The sequence below is a fragment of the Cavia porcellus genome, unplaced genomic scaffold (genome assembly GCF_034190915.1).
Source record: "Cavia porcellus strain 051 isolate PalLab524CR breed Dunkin Hartley unplaced genomic scaffold, mCavPor4.1 scaffold_18, whole genome shotgun sequence".
Lineage (NCBI taxonomy): Eukaryota > Metazoa > Chordata > Mammalia > Rodentia > Caviidae > Cavia > Cavia porcellus.
This window is the reverse complement of record NW_026947501.1, coordinates 25,303,521-25,321,103: the sequence shown is the minus strand read 5'-3', so window position 1 is coordinate 25,321,103 and position 17,583 is coordinate 25,303,521. Positions and strand designations below refer to the sequence as shown.

The 17,583-nt window shown below is 40.0% G+C and overlaps 1 protein-coding gene across 7 annotated transcripts in view; it reads right to left on the bottom strand.

Annotated features, from left to right (window-relative positions):
• Positions 1-17,583, bottom strand: part of Znf638 (zinc finger protein 638) — a 143,089-nt gene that overhangs the window by 81,590 nt on the left and 43,916 nt on the right. For 6 of the 7 annotated variants that reach the window (XM_063229572.1, XM_063229575.1, XM_063229576.1 and 3 more), the window contains exon 1: positions 458-609. The exons of the other annotated variant lie outside the window; for it this stretch is intronic. In XM_063229572.1, the coding sequence (XP_063085642.1) occupies positions 458-564 (107 nt within the window). In that variant the 5' untranslated portion in view covers positions 565-609. Of the gene's footprint in view, positions 1-457; positions 610-17,583 lie in introns of those variants that run through there. 7 annotated transcript variants of the gene reach the window in all.

Genomic DNA, 17,583 nt, shown 5'->3' with positions numbered 1-17,583 from the left:
CCGAGGTCTCGCCGCAAATCCAGCGCCTCTGGGCGCGGGGGAGGGCGGACGCTCCTCCCTCCTCCGCGGCCCCTCACGCCGCCGCCCGGGCTGTCAGGCCTGGCGCGGCCTCCGCAGGCCCCGCGCCCCTGGGGAAGGGGCCGCCCGCCTGCCCAAGGGCTTCTCTCCCTAGGCCTGCTGCAGCGGCGGCTCTCCTCCAGACACGGCCCAACACGGGCGCCCGACCGGACTCTCCTGCGCAGCGCAGTACAGCTCAGGCGCCAGCCAGCTCCGCTCCCTTCCCATCCTGAGGGTCCCCCATCTGCTCCCGCCCCCGCCGGCTGCCCGCCGCCATTTTGTGCGCAGTCGCTGCGACACATACAATAGTCGGCCTGGACCTCACGGAAAGGCTCAGGACCCCCTGCGCTTCGGGCCTCCGCCTTCCAGCCCCCTGCTCCCCACAAGACAGAGGTCCTACCTATGCCTACTGACTAACAGCCGGATCCCATTTGCACCCCACAGTCTAGCACTCAGCTTCCAGTCGCGACGCCGTAGAAGGTACCGCCTCCAGAGAGCTGCACGCATGCGCGTTCCTGAGCCCCGACAAGCCCTAGTCGGCTTCCAGCGCCTGCGTGTGGCTGATAACTAGCTCGCCCGAGGCGGGAGAGGGATGCGGCTCCCTGCCTCCGGAAGGGGGCGCTCCCGCCGCGTGGTAAGCCTGGAGCGGACTAACTTGTTTATTCTGAGACCACCCAAAGCTGCATCATTCTTTAATATCTGTCTCACCTCCTGCACAGTTTTACCTGATCACTTTTACTCTCAAAAGTAACCATTAAAATAACGTTGATCTGGCACTTAATCATTGTACTTTTCTTTTTTTGGGGGGGCAGGGTTTGAGACAGTTGCTATCTACTCTAGGCTGGCCTTGAAATCATGGTATTAAGTGTTGGCATTATAGGCATGCACGACTGTGCCAGGTCTAATCATAGTAACTTTTTATACATAAGGTTTAGCCTGTCCCTTACCCTCTCTGTCCCTATAGCAATGATGTGATGTATATCATGATCTTTCAAAATATCAAGAAATTGGAGGTTAGTGAAATCTGAAGAGCTAAAAGCTTAACATTCTGAAATCCGTTTATACGTCATTTCACAATAAAAATGTGGTAGACATTTATAATCACTTATCCATTAAAACCTTGGGTTGACAACTTTGTATTGCTGTATATTGTGTACAATTTATAGCAGAGCCATTTTAGGACAACTGTGTTGTAAAGAACATTATAATGTAAAGAAACTGAAAACTTGTAAGTCTGCCATTATATTCAAGGATGAAAAATGGTAGACACAGCCTGTTCCCATTAGAGTGGCAAAACTCAGCTAGCCTTGGCACTTAAGGCCAGCGGCAGCATTGTAAGGTAAGTGTAACTCAGACAAAAGTGCACCTTGTTATATTAACCCATTCCGAGATTTCAGGGAGACATCACCCAGAGATAGCTCGGCTCAATGTAACCATCACTCACGCTAGCCTTGACCTTCCTATTAAAGAAGAGAAAGCCCCCAATTAACTCGCCTGGACCAAACCTGCCTAGCAATGTATGACAAGACAGTATGTAACCAACTATAGAAAGTCCTGTTATCAGCCTTTTTAGTACTTTCTGCTAGTTTTTGGTATTTTCTGTTAACGTGTTTTATTAACCCCAAAACAGGGCTGATGATTTGGAACTGTCTGCCAGCATCATAAAGCTATTTGCCTTCCAAGTTGCTCAGTGCTAAGTATCTTCTATCCAACTCACTCCTGCTTTTCTGCAACACTTGTCACATTTTTTGTTAATTTTTAAAAATTTCTATTATCTTTTTATTTTATTGGTGCATTTTTACGTATACATAATAACATTCATCATCGGAAGTTTATACCTGTACATATCTTACTTTCCCCCCAATGCTCCTCCCCTCCCTTTTGTTTCCATCTTTCCATCTTTTTCTAGTTCCTTCTTTTCTTCTTCCCCCTTCCCTAGTTTGTTCCCATTTGGTGGCACATGCCTGTAATCTAAGCACTCAGGAGGATGAGGCAGGAGGATAATCATAAATTTGAGAGTATCCTCTATTACATAGTGAGTTCAAGACCAACCTGTGCAATATAGCCAGACCCTACTTAAAAAACAAACAGAAAAAAATGTTTTTTCAAAATTTACTATGAGTGATGTTTAAGTGTGCATTGAATATATAAAGAACACTAGAATAAAAGTATAAGCAATGAACATACAGTATGTTATTTGAAATTTGCTGTTTTATCATCAAATTTGATTAGAAGGTATTATTAAATGTAGACATTAAAGACTGGAAAAGTCTAGTTTTACTTTTTGAAGTAATAAATAATAATCTGTTTTTTTAATTTGAATAGTTTATTCCTAAAAAATTTCTCTAATGTTTTATCTTCTCAAAATGACTAGCTAATATAAATAATCATTGGACAAAAATCTGGTAAAAACTCTTAATCCTTGCCTTCCAGATACCACACAAATCACACAATCCACTGCAGCATGCATCAGTTTTACCTCTACCTATATGCACTTTAAGCATAGGAAAGAAAGGCCAAGAGTCAAGTGTTTTATAAAAGATATCTTACTGAACTTCCCTTCAAATAAAAAATCCTTTCTGGGGCAAGAAGTCAAAATCAAATGGTCAACAAGCTTTTTCTTTTCTTTTCTTTTCTATCGGTACCAGGGATCGAACTCACGACCGCCTGCTTGCAAGGCAGGTGCTTATGCCGCTGAGCTAAATCCCCAGCCCCTCAACAAGCTTTTTCTAAACTCCATATAATCACATTAAAACTTTGATAAGCTTCTCTCCTGCGTCTTTATATTCATACAAACATACACAAAGATGGTGTTTACATATAATAGGAAATGTTCTTGTTTATTTAATGTTACCAGTACTGAGGATCAAATCCAAGGTCTCATGCACTTTAGGCAAGCACTCAAACACTGAGCTGCACTCCTAGCCCCATTCTTTTTCCCCAAAAAATGTACACGCTAGCCTCATACTTGACTTTTTTACTACCAATATTTCTCCAAGAGAATACCAGCTATTCTCTCATGCTATATTCTTTTTTAATAATAGTATGTAATATTCATAATATATTTATATGATAAATTAGTCAACCTGCTGTGGAACATTGAAGTTGTTTCTAGTCCTTTTGCTACAATTAGTATTATTATTATTAGTAGTAGTAGTACCAGGGATCAAACTCACAATGCATGCTTGCAAGGCAGGCGCTTATGCTGCTGAGCTAAATCCCCAGCCCCTATAAATATTATTTACAAGCCAATTACCAAATGATGCCATAACTTCTACAATCCCAATAGTGAAACTTAAGTGGCACTATCAGAATATTTTCCAAAAAGTTTATTCAAATTTTCCACTTCCACTAAATATGTAAGAAAAGAACCATTTCTCTACAAGCTTACTTCTTTCTCTAAAACTCTGTAATATTTAAATATCACTGGACTTGTCTGCTCTTTGAAGGTTTGACCCAGTTCATCTTTGAAATATTCTGTCTGGTGGTTTTTCAGAGCAATGTTCTGTAACAGGGACCTACAGGCTGGCCCTGTAGGCACCCAAGAGATAATTAAAAGCAGGATGCAGCTTGGCGTCTCTGCCCAGCTCTGCACACAAGTGTGTTAATCACGTGAAGAGTGACCGTAATGCAAGGTTTATTAGCACCCCCCCATTCCCTTAAAACTCAGGACACGAGAGTAACTAAAGTTAAGTTTCAGGATCTGCAGAGACATCTAATTGCCAGCTTTCACACTGTCAAGTTCCAGATTCCCAGTAATAAGGTTAGAAATCTTCCTAGTCTTAAACCAGCAGTCACCTTGCATTCCAGGAAGTGAGAGTGTTTACCCTCTGTGGGAACCGAGGCTACCCTCTAAGAAGGAGCCAGCATCTTATGAAAACCAAACTGCCCCCTCAAGTGATGATGACTGTCCCTGAACCTCACAAAAACAGTCCTAAGAAACGAAGCAACCAGACCATGACTTGACCAGGATTACCTACATTGCCAGTTACACAAACCCCAACCTTTACCTTTGTTCTCCCTCTCTAAAAAAAAAAAAAAGCTTCTGGCAGTCTCTGGAAGATTTTATATATATATATATATATATATATATATATATATATATATATATGTTTTTTTTTTTGATACCAGTAATGGAACTCATGACCTCACACTTGCGAGGCAGGTGGTTATGCCACTAAGCTAAATCCTGTCCTGGAAGATACATTTTAATGTGTGTATGCATAAGCAGTACTGGGATACCAGGGCCTTTGCACTGATCTGTATCCCCATCCCTTTTTATTTTAAAATACAGTCTTGCTAAATTATCTAGGTTGGGCTTGAATTTGGATCCTCCTGTCTCAGCCTGTCAGACTGTTGGATAGATAATAGGCATGTACCACCACACCCAGCTCACAGCTGGTTCTGAACCTTTTCATCTGTGCTTGTCGGCAGGGCTATGCTGACTGTAACTCCTTTCGTCCCCCTCATCACTGCTTGTCTCCTTGATTGGCTTTATGTACCAGATGCCTGAGCTTGGTCTTTTAGGGCCCCTAGAGCTGGGGTATTTGCTCTAAAACTTATGTAACAATTCTTCAAAACTTTTCTCTAGATATTTTATGATAAAAATTTTCTCTCCTAACCAGGCATGATGGCACACAACTGTAATCTCAGCACTAGGGAGGCTGAGGCAAAAAAGATCAGTGGAGTTTGAGGCCAGCCTGAACTACATGGTGAGACTCTATCTCCAAAAAAAAACCTCTCTCCTCCACAATCAAATCTACTTCTCTAGAATTGGGAAAGTGACCTCTTAAATTTCTTTCATTTATTTTGGCTTTATTTCCATATGATTTCTCACCTTCCTACTTACCAAACACTGTATTTATTAGTTTGTATCTATCTCACTTCACTAGAATATGAGTTCCAAGAGTCTAGGCTTATTTTCTTATTTTCTTCACTGTGTGCCAAGAATGATAGTACATTTTTTTCTTTTTTTTTTTTTTTATCATTACTGAGGATCGAACTCATGACTGTGCACTTGCAAGGCAAGCACTTATGCCGCTGAGCTAAATCCCCAGCCCGATAGTACACTCTTTAATGAAAGAATAAATTGCTCTGATAGATAAAAAATCATCTTTATGTGTATGTAATTACTTAACATCATTTCATATCTGCCAGCCAGATGCATTTTTTCATTTAAAAAACTCTTTCTCAGCTAAGAATGGTGGCATGCCCTTGTAGTCCTAGCACTCTGGGAAGCTGAAGCAGGAGGATCCAGATTTAAACCCAGCCTAAGAAACTTATTAAAACCCTGCCTCAAAATAAAAACTAAAAAAGGCTTGGGACGCAGCTCAGTGTGAAAGCCCTGTGTTCAATTCCCAGTCCTGGGGTGGGGAGGGCTTCTTTTCATAACTGTTTGCTCACGTTGTATTTCTAATATGCTGATTGTCTCTTGTGAGTCGGTAGTTCTTACCAAATAGGGAATATTAATCCTTTGTCATTTGTTACAATTGGTTTTTCTCCATTAATATTTTCTTTCTGAGTATTTTGTTATAAATTTTTTTTTTTTGTCTTTTTCGTTTTTATCGGTACCAGGGATCGAACTCACGACTGCCTGCTTGCGAGGCAGGCGCTTATGCCGCTGAGCTAAATCCCCAGCCCCTGTTATAAATTTTAATACAATCAAATCTATCAATTTTTTCCCTTTATGAGTGGTGAGTTTTATTTTTAGTTGAGGAAGCATCATCCTCTCCCCTAGAAGCATACATTCAAAAATCATAAACAATTCTCCAAGGGTTTAAGACTCTTCTCTGTAGCACTGGAAATTGCAACTGGAGCTTTCACACTAGGCTACATCCTGAGCCCTTTTTAAAATATTTTTATTTTGAGACAGGGTCTCCCTAAGCCACTAAATTGCCCAAGATGGGCTGAAATTTGGATCCTCCTGTCTCAGTTTTCCAGAGTGCTGAGAACAATCTGGAATTGGGACACAGATACAACTTCACTTTTTTGGTGTTTTTGGGTGTTTTTTTTGAGACAAAGTCTCACTATGTAGTATAGGCTGGCCTTGACCTTGCCTACGTAGCCTCGGCCTCAAACTCACAGTGATCCTCCTGCCTTGCCTTCCCAAGTGCTGGGATTACAGGTATGCACCATCACACCTAGCCTACATTATATGTTTAACCCATCTAACATTTATTACTTCCATGATATAAAGTAGAGATCTAGCTTCCTTTTCTTTGAAACAAATAAAGCCATTCAGATGTTAAGTAGACTATCCGTCCCCCATAATTGAAAGGTCTTCCCTTAAAAAAAATTTGTTTCCATAAGTAAAAATAGATTTATGGGTCTCTTGGCTTAATGATCTACTTGTTTACCACGTGTCAGTGCCATTTGGTCATTTACTAACTGACTCAATAAATATGCACTTATATAGCTTTAATTTTCTGTATATTATTATGTTGGGCATCCTAAAAATCCTGGCTGAGGACAGACTACCCCTCCTGGGACTAGCCTATTTTTAGAAGACAGCAAAGGGCTCAGCAAAAGCACACCTTTAATACACAAATTAACTAATCTAGTGCCTTTCTCCTCTCCATCTCTGCATCCCAGTTTCTCATATTCCTCTGTCTGGATCACCTAGGAGCAGGTACCAGGCAACCAGGAACCACCTGTTGCGTGTCTAGAATTTGCCTAATTTACTCTAAGTAGCTGACCTGAGCTGTTCACCCTGCTGCAAACACAAATAAAAGCCTTTTCCTAGACTCTGCCCTATCTGGCCCCCACCCTGTTTGCATCTGACTGATCTAGGTGTTTGCTCATGTGGCCCTGGGCAGCGTGCAACACCTTCTATTTCCAGGCCCCATGACTTTAGTGAACTTTTCCTGAAACTCCTATGTCTCCTCTTGTTATCATATCTGGTTGTCTCATATAAGAATACACAAGAAAATACTTCTTGAGGGCCCACTGTGTGCTGGGAAGTATTCTAGACATCAACAAATAAAAGGCAAAACTAAGTGCTGTCTTCAGAATAGCACATATAGCCATGATGGGAAAGAAGCAAATATACAGTATGTTCAGTGGTGATAAATGTAATGAGAAAAACAAAGCAAAATCAGGACAGAGGTCATATGGGCGCACAGAGGCTGCAGTTTGAAATAAAGTAGTCAATAAAAGCATCACCACTGGGTACAGTGGCACGAGCTTATAATTCTAGCACTCTGGTAGACTGACAAGATTTGCAAGTTTGAGCCCAGACTGGGCAACTTAGCAACTTAGTGAGATCCTGTCTCAAAATAAAAAAGGGCTGGGGATGGAGCTCAGTGTGAAGGGGAAGAAAGAAAAAAAGAGAGAGAAAAGAAGGCAGGCAGGCAGAAAAGGGAGCAGAAAAAAAGAGAAAGGCATCATAAAGAAGGCAGCATTTGAGCAGAAACCTGTCATGTGTGAACGTGCCGTACAGACTCTGGGAAGAAGAGTCCAGGGAGAGGAACATCAAACATGAAAGCTCTGAGCTCAAAGCCATCTTGGCAAACACCAAGAGGTCAAAGAAGCTGAAAGAGAATGAGTAAAGAAGACACAGGAGATGAAGTAGAGTGGACCTGGGAATATTCATAGGCTTTACTAGCCTGGCTGGGCCACCAGCAAAAGTACAGCCCCGTGTCATGTAGCTTTTTCATCAACAATGAACTGTATATCAGACACTGGTCCCGTAAGATTGTAATGGAGCTGAGAACTATTGCCTAGTGACGTAGTAGCTGCTATGGTATCATAAAATAAGGCTTAATTACATTTGTGGCGATGCTAATATAAACCAACCCACTACTCTGTCAATTATAAAAACAGAGCATGTGCTGGTATGGTGGTGCACACCTGTACTCCCAGCACTTGAGAGGGTGAAGCAGGAGCATCACTGTAAGTTCGAAGTCAGCCTGGGCTACACAGTGAGTTCAAGTTCAGTCTGAACTACATAGCAAGACCTTGTCTCAAACAAGAAAAAACAGCATGTACAATTACATGTAATACAAATACAATATGTGAAGATGATAATAAATGACCATGTTACTGATTTATGTACTTACTACACTCCTTACTGTTATTTTAACATACTTAATTCTATTCACAGCAGCCTCATGTTTACCATGTTTCCTCGTTGCATTGAGGCCACTTCTAGTGACTGACCTATACCATGTAGGTTTGTGTAAGTAAACACTGTGACACTCACGCAATGATAAAATCACCTTAAGATACATTTTTTAACAACATAGTCCCATTGTTAATGATATAAGACTGCAATTTTCTCAGTTCCAGAGTCTGCAAGCCCATGGTCAAGGTCCCAGCAGATGTGGCTTTTCCTGACACCCCTCTCCCTGGCTTGCAGCTGGAAGCCTTCTCTGCATCCTCACAGGGCCTCTCCTCTGGGCACGTTCCTCCGGAGTGTGTCTTCCTCTTCTTATAAGGACATCAATCACATTGAAATTAGAGCCCAAGACCTTATTTAACCTTAGCCATTTTTTAAAAAGTTCAGTCTCCAAATAAAGCCACATCTTGAGGAGCAATAGGATTTAGAGCTTGAACGTGTAAATTTGGGTGAGAAATACCCAATTTAGTTCATAACATTTTGAAACTTTGGTTTTTACTCTGAATGAGATGAGAGGGTTTTGAGCAAAGGAATATAACAACTTACATTACACTCAATACTCATTCTATGCCACTGTTCTAAATAGTGAAAGGTAAGGCAGTAAACAAAACTCAAGTCCTCCTTCATAGAATATATACTTTACTGAAAGGAAACCATAAATAAATGTACAATATAGTAATGTAAAACAAAGAAAATGCAACAGGAAGGGGGAAATGAGGCAGGGGCAAGGGAATGCTTTAAAGTGGAGTCAGAGAAGTATTCTCCAATGAGTACGTCTCTGAGAAGAGACCTAAAGCAAGTGGGAGAAGCCATGCAGACATGTTGAAGAAAATCTTTGTTTTGTTTTTTTAAACTTTCTTGAGACAGGGTCTTCCTATTTAGCTCAGGTTGATCTCACACATAAGACCTTCTTGCCTTAGCTTCCCAAGTGTTGGGGTTACACGTACGTACTGCCATGTCATCGTGAAAGAAAAGCTTTGGAGCAGGAGGATCAAGTGTCAGGACACGGACTAACCGGAAGGCCGGTTCAGCTGAGGAAGCGTGAAGGAGAACAAGGACCAGATAAGGACGGAAAAGTTACAAGGGACCAGATTATGCAAAGCATCACAGGCATGGAAGGCAGGCAATGAATAACACTGAAGGAAACACTTGATTAGAAATCACGAGTCATTTCTCTAGCCCCTTCTCCAACACTGAAATTCACTCAATTTCAGTTTATTACATGTGAAAGGCACAGAGGAAGAACTACATTAGCTTGTCTATAATATGTAAGTCTGACAATTGCTTGTGCATCAGAAGACACTCATTAAAATTTATGGCATTTCTAAGGAAAATATTTTTTATCATAGAGCCTACTATATCTCCAATACTCCAAACTTTTATGCCTTCCAGTCATCTTGGACTATTTCAAAAATCCTCATTCTCATCAGAGAATATCAGTATTACTGACAGAAGAAAAAAAGCCATTTTCCTCTCATCACCTTTTAACCATTACTCTTTTCTATAATTTCCCACATTTTTCCTTCATCCACCCTGTTTGCTGATTGGCCAGACAATAAGAATCAAATAGCTCCATCCAGAGCTCAGCACAGTTCACAGCTCAATGCCCAACACACTGAGAAAACAAGTCATCACAAACTTTCTCTTGTGGTCTGGTAACATAAGCAGAGTTTTGTCTCAATGACATAAAGCATCTCATCACCATTTCAGTGCAAGTGCATGCATCTAAATAGGATTTGGGGCAACTTCCATGTTTCTTCTGTCTTTAGATTCCCCATCTAGGAACTAGAAGCCAGATATGGTGGTGCACATCTGTAATCCCAGCACTCTGGAAGCTAGACCAGAGTATCACCAGTTGGGGTCTGAGCCCAGCCTAGAAAACTTAAGTGACTTATCAAGACCCTTCCTCAAAATAAAAAGTAAAAAAGGGACAGACATATATGTCAGTGCAAGGGCCTTAGGCTCAATGCCAAAAGTGCACACACGCAATCTAGGTATTGGGATAGACAGAGGGTCACAATGAAAAGTAATCCTAGAGTTATTTATGTCTTATAAAAGCATATATCAAGAAAACTCAGTTCTTACTGAGCCTTGAATTTTGCATATTATAAGGTGAACTCTGGCATAACATATAGAAGTTTAGAAACTAACTCAAGAAAATGAGTAATTGCTTCTCTAGGGTTTTACCAAAGTTAATGCAATGGTGACCAAAAATTAATTTGCCTCTTCTTGTTAAGGGATTCTTTTTAAAATATGTTCACAAATTTCTCTGAAATGTTTTAAGAGGTACAGCTTTTCCTTTCCCTGCATGGGAGATAAACTTATTTTTTAATGAAGAAAACGTGGCAGAAGTGACATCATGTGACTCTCAGCTCTGTCATAAGCATGAGAGTCGCTGCTTTATTCTTCTCTCCCTTGGATTACTTACCTTAGAGGCAGCCAGCTCCATGCCATCAGGCTACCCAAACAGCCTTATAAAAAGCCCGTTAGAGGAAGAATTAAAGCCTGTTAGTGGAGGCAACCCTATGGCACCCATACCACAGCGGGCTGTTTGTATCACTGAAAACTTCAAAAGGTTCACCATCACTGTTGTATGCCAACAATCACCATCATATGGCCAGCCACTCAGTAAGCTTCTATGAAGGAAGACGTTCAGCCCTAATTAAGTCTTAAGATGACTAAACCCTAACTAAGTATACAGCCTGAAGAGAGACAATGAGTAAAACCTGGCTAGCTAAATCAACCCTGAATTCATGGTCCACAGAAATGGTGAGGATAAAAATTTTATATTTTTTATTATTTATTTTTGACACAGGGTCAGTGCTGTTTTGGCTAGCTTTGAGTTCACTAAGTCATTCAGGTTCGCCTTGAACTCACTGTAATCCTTCTGCCTCAGCCTCCCCAGTGCTGGGATTATAGGCATGCATCACCATGCCCAGTGTACTGTAATAATTTTTATACAGTAATACATAAGTAATACTCTTCTCTGAAGATAAAGGAATGTATTCCTTAAAAACATGCCTCAGAATCATGATAGGTAATAAACTGAGATTGAGAAACAATAGTTTTGTTTGAGCTGTCATTTAAGCAGTACTGTTACAAGTTTATACCTAGAAGTTCCCCTAAAGCCTCTCATTAGTCCACTGATAAATTTATAGCTAACTGTGACCTTCAGAGGTGAAGGAGGTTGGTGGAGGTGGGTCACTGGTGGTGTGGCCTGGAAGGCTATAACTCCCTTCTTCCTCTTGGCCTGTTCTCTCTGCTTCCTGCCCGCCCTGCCAGGAGCTGTCTCTCCACTCCTGTGCCCCTTTGCCATGCTGCCCTGCCTTGGAGCCAGCTGACTTTAGACTGAAAACCTCTACAAACTGTGAGACAAAATAAAACTTTCCTCCTTTAAGTTATAGGTATGGGGGTTGTCTTTCAACAATAAGAAAGTAACAAAAACAAGAATTAGTAACATTTCCCCAAGGAAAAATACTAATCCTTTACCTGGGGGATTAATCTATGGGCTCCTTACACTGATAGCACTGTATATAGAGTCCACATAGTATCTATAAAAGCAAGCCAAGAAAAAGATCCACCTCAAGAATGAAAGTATGGATATGATTCCCAGGAAATCAATCCATAACTAGTGAAAATCATTTTTAAGTCTCTGTAAACTGTAGATTAGAGAACTGACTTCCAGAGAGGCAAGTTGAGGAAATCAAAGGCTATCTGGAATTGTGTTCATATACCAGGGTTTTCATCCCCAAAGTAGGCCACTGTATCAATTTGACTGCTTAGATTCCTAAACTGTTTACAAACCCACTTCAAAGCCCACACCTAAGGGTGGTATCAAAGACAATGGAGAAATCAGATAAGATGTTAAGAAGTTAGTCAGCTTCTTCTAGTCAACTACACTGTGGGGCACCAAGTTTGCCAATGAGAACTAATGAAAGAAAAAGCAAAGCCCAGCCCTCTAGGAATAGAACAAACATCAGAGACTGTTCTCAAAAATTATCCCTGCAAACCAAGTGCAAAACAAAAACTGGACCTGCCCTCACAGACCGCAGACAGAACCCATCCCCATGGACCCCAGAAGGAATACTCCGCAGTGTTTGCCCCTGGCCAACTCTGCCCCTGTGGATTCTGCGCCTTGATTGCAGCCACCTGAAGATGCCAATCTCATGCTGAGTTTTGTTTCCTCTCCACACAGGGCAGCAGAGGCACCATTTTGGGAAGGGACTAATTTTAAGACTTAGCCATAGAATAACTACAAAACTGCTGTATCTCATTGTTTTCAATGTTACCCTCTCACAATCGCTGAGTGAGAGACAGTAACAGGATAGAGATGCAGAGAGGGTGTGGGCTAGACATAGACCCTTAAGAGATTTAAGCTCAGGACAGGAAGAAAAAGCCCCATGCTCTAAGATCAGGAACTAGGCCCAGCAAGTGTGGCTTTTAGAGGCAGCTGGATCTAGAAAGTGCTGGCATTAAATCCAGGAGTCTGCTCAACCCCTGGGCTGCTGCTTACATCCAGAGGAGACCAGGGTCTGATTTCTTTTCCCATCTATCAAAATTAGCAAGGACACTTTGACTTGGACAGTCACCACAGTCTGGGGTGACTGCATAGAGGGCTCTTTGGAGCAGAGTTTGGGGCATCCCAAAAACCCACAGGCTGTAAAGAGAGGTGAAAAAAAAATCATGACTTGCTAGATCACAAGACTGCAGATTCAGGGGTGGAAGGGTCTTAAAAGACAGGATTTTTTTTTTTTTAACTCAATGTTGAATCCTTTTCCTTCACTGTTTTTTTTTTTTTTTTTTTTTGAGGGGGCGGGCTGGGGTGGTTTATTTCTCCCTTTTCTTTTTCTTTTCCTTTTCTCCTTTGAATTCTTTTTTACTTATTTTTCCTTTATTTCGCTTTTTCTTTTTTCTTCTTTATTCTTTGCTGTTTCTTTTATCTAATACTATTAAGTTCCTCTTATACTTCAATAGGGTCCTTTATCTCACTTTTCTCTCCTCCTTCCCATCTTTCCTTGATTCATTGATTAATTTTTCAAATTCTACTTTTTCAGTCTTTGGGGCCTGACCCACTTTACACTTACTAGTACACTTTACACTAGTACACTTTACACTTACTAGTCATTAAGCTTTATGTATCTTATATAGTCAGTTAACTCTATGTGGTTACTATTGACTATTATTCTATTATTAGTAAAGGTATTTTGCATTTACCAGATATATACTGCATGTCAAAATTTTGCCTGTCTTCGTGTTTATACTTTAGTTATATATCTCTTATGGGTGAGTGTGGTATATTACTGATTCTTAGGGTATGTCAAAATCTAGTTTGTCTTTGATGCTATTATGGTTGTTTAATTTACCGTTATCGCTAAGATAACAGAGCTGTTGCTACAGTTTTTCTATATTCCAATATCTGGATTGCCTTTGTGTTATTAACAACATTGTGACCCATTCCCAGGCAACTAGACACTGGGCCAAGTATATTGCAGTTTCCCTCCCCCATAAGTGAAGGTAGTTTAGATTCCAGTTGATAGGAAAAGGCCCAGAACGCAACACTGAAAAAACAGCCGCTAACTAAAGAGGTCTCCATATTAGCAATAAAGTCTTTCTCTATAATCAATCAACAACTTCAGCATAAAAATAAAAAACAATAAAAACATGAAAACACAAAATAATAAAGTGTCTCCAAAAACTCCCAATTTCTCCAAAGCTGATCCATGGAACACTGCGGGGAGGAAATCAAAAGTCACAAAGCCAAATTATTCAAAAGGATACAGACGAGACCAAAAAAAAGAAGAGAAGAGAAGAAGAAAAAAAGAAAAGAAACAAAATAAAAACCAGATCTATAAGGCACTTGGCAAGAGCAATGAAGATCTAACTAAACAGATAATGGGTTTAATAAACAAAATGATCAGCAAGTTTACAAAAGATATTAATGTAGCTGGGCATAGCAGTGCGATCCTGTAATCCCAGCTGTTTGGAGGCTGAGGCAGGAGGACTGTTGCAAGTGTGAGACCAATCTGGGCTACAAAGTAAGCCGAAGGCCAGCCTGAACTGTACAGCGAGACCCTGTCTCAAAAAGACATTAATGAAAAGCTAGTTGAGCTAAACAAAATGGTAAGAAGATAAGAACAACCATTTTAACAAAGAATTAAAAGTCCATGAGTAGATACTAAACAGAAATTTTGGAGAGTAAAAGTTCTATTGAAAGTATGGGCTAGTAAAAACTATCAATGTAAGGACAGTGTCTTAGTTACTTTTTACTCGTTGCTGAGACAAAATACCTGAAGCCCAAGATGGGAAAGGAAAGGTTTATTTCTTACAGTTTTTGGAGATTTCAGTCTACACTCAGTTGGCTCCCAGGCAGGTGGGCATGGCTGGGCCGCAGTTCATGGCAGCTGCAAACTGCAAGCAGGAACCAGCAAAGAGCAAGACACACCTTCTTCCTGCCATTACATCACATCCTGGCTCCACCCCTATGTGGGTGGAGCACTGACACCATCAATCCAAGTACTAGACAAGGAAGCATCACAAATGCACAATGTAAACTCATGATGCCTGGGGGACACAGACATAAACCTGACAGACTAAGAGTGAGAACTAGAAGACAGGGCTGATATCAGAGATCAATTATTCCGAGACACTTTAAATTATAAGAAACTATGAAAAATAGATCCAATAATTAATAGATAATAATACATCCTAGAAAGAGATAATGACACTAGCAATGTCAAAGTGTCTAATAGAATGACTGTACCAGGCAGGGTGAGTACTTAAGTAGAACAGAGGAAAAAAGAATCAGCAACAGGAAAACAATGCAATGACAGGAATAAGTGAATATACTTGGGTAAAATCATTCAGTGAAAATGGTCTCAATTCCTAAAAAAACATATCCCTACAAAGGAACATGAATTTAATTGAATCAGACTTTAGAGACAATGTATATGCCTCAGAGCATGGTCAAAAGTAAGATCATAATGCAATTAATGAAATGTTAAAGCTGGATGCAATAGCAAAAGATACAATTCAATAGAGCTCAGAGATGGTGAAAAAGAGCCCCAATAGGGCACTGTTATCCCAGGGTGTCTGTGTGCACTTTAAGACTTCAACCTCTGAGCAGCAACAGCTGAGGGAAGCAGACTGGACCAAAATAGTTCAGCAAAACAGCTAAATAAATGAACAATAAATACACCTCCCAAGGCAGAGGGAGAATCAGTGTCCATGACCTAAGATGTCCAGAACCTAAGATTTTTTCAGAACCAAAACTTACAAGACATGCAAGAAAACAAAATACAACCTGCACGGACAAAAAAACAGGCAACAGAAGCCACCTGTGCAGATACTGGATTTAACAAACATGTCATAGTATCCATTGAAAGAACTAAAGTATCTCTTGAAAGAACTAAAATCATGATAAAAGAAGTATAAAGAAAACAGGTATGATGATAGTGTTGCAACAAATAAAGAATATCAACAAAAGAAAGAAATGATTGCGGGCTTCACCCCCAGAACTTCTGATTCGGTATGTCTAAAGATTACAATTTGAGAATTATTCCTCTAGCCAATTAGGCCTCCTTTGAACTGCTAACATACCACAATAGTGAGCAGCAGCTGCTATTTTTGCCTTCCCACCATTTATCCTTTCTTCTCATAATCAAATCATTTTCCAGAGGAGGACTTCCAAGTAAATAAAGTAAGGGGCTGCACTGATTACCCAGACAACAGGACATATAACCCAAGCCTGACCAGTCAGCATGTTTCATTCCCATGGTCTTGGCAATTTATTCAGGAATGAGAAAACAACCGATCAGAATACTCCTGGGGGCTTTTCTACCAGTTATCAGAAAAGATATTCTCTTCTTGTTAAACTTGCTAAATAAATAAAATATAAGTCAGACTTACGGTGATTTTCATAATTACCCAAGGAAGAAAACCTGCTAGAGACAAAAGGATGTGGATGACATCACTTGAGCCCTGAGATCCAGCTGTGTCCAAAGTCAGATTATTCTACATCCTTTCCTGTTCTGTATATCTATAAATTCTGGTTTTGCTTAACTCACCTTGAGTATTCATCATTTACAAGCAGAATCCTGAAGAACAGACACTGATAACAAAGGTGGCAATGTTAGACCTTAAAATATGAAAAACATTGAGGGTCCCTCTATTTCAAAATGAGAAGTAGCCACGCTTAGCCTATAGTTCCAAAGGAGTTGTGAAACCAGGCATGGTGGTACATGCTTGTAATCCCGTACTCTGGGATGATGAGGATGAGGATGAGGATGGGAGGGAGGATGACACAGGAGGATCACAAATTAAAGCCCATCCTGAGCAATTTAGAGACTTAACAAGATCCTGTTTAAAAATTAATAAATAAATAAATTTAAAAGGCTGGTAATTTAGCTCAGTATAAAGGCCCTGGGTTTAATTCTCATACCATAAAAAAAAAAAAAAAGTGAGAGGTATGTGTGTGAAAAGTGCTATAATTTGGATAAAAGATTTTATGCTTACCAAACCTAAAGGTTTAAGCCCTTTTTAGAAATATTTGTCATAAGTGAAATAAACCACACTTGTATTTGTAAATATCATATTGCCTCTGTAGTATAAAAAATATTTACTAAAAAACTGAAAGAGTAATAAGATCCAAAATATATAATAGATATTGTAATAATGAAAGAGAAAGAAAGTGCTCGAAAGGATACAACTGTATGTATAAATATGCCAGATAGGTAACATACTAAGTTTTTATTATTCATCAAGCAGAAATAGTTTGTACCGTCATTGTCTATCTACTTACTATGCTTTGATTTTGTAACTTGAACAACTATTTCTAAAATAACAATATGTAATTTATCAACTAGTGATTTTTTCGAAATTCTGTATTATTCCTACCCTTTTTTCTGTTTTGCTTTTTTTCTCTAGATTAAAAAAAGAAATTTTTTTTTGGTACCAGGAATCAAACTCATAACCTATTGCTTGCCAGGCAGATGCTGGGCCACTGAGCTACATCCCTAAACCCCAGAAATATTTTAGATGTGAGCACAGCACTTACATTGATCCAACCACACTAAGGGAAAAGACATTATTTCCTTTTAGTAAAAAGTGCTTCCCTCCTGTATCCCAAGTCACCACTAATGAAATCTCTGTCCTCATAGTTATAGGAAGCTACTTTGCAACAACAGAGAGCTAACCGTGTGGTGAAGTCTCCACTGAGAATAATAGAATGAAGATAGGAATGAACCTGGTCTATATGTGATGACATAATTGAGCCATTGCTGATCTTTGCCAGTCTGAAGTCTACCCTTCCTCTGACTTCCTGTTATGGAAGACAATGAATTTATCGTGTTTGTATTAGGATCTTTGGTAACTTGTAATAAAAAGTACCATAACTCATATAATTAGCTACTTTT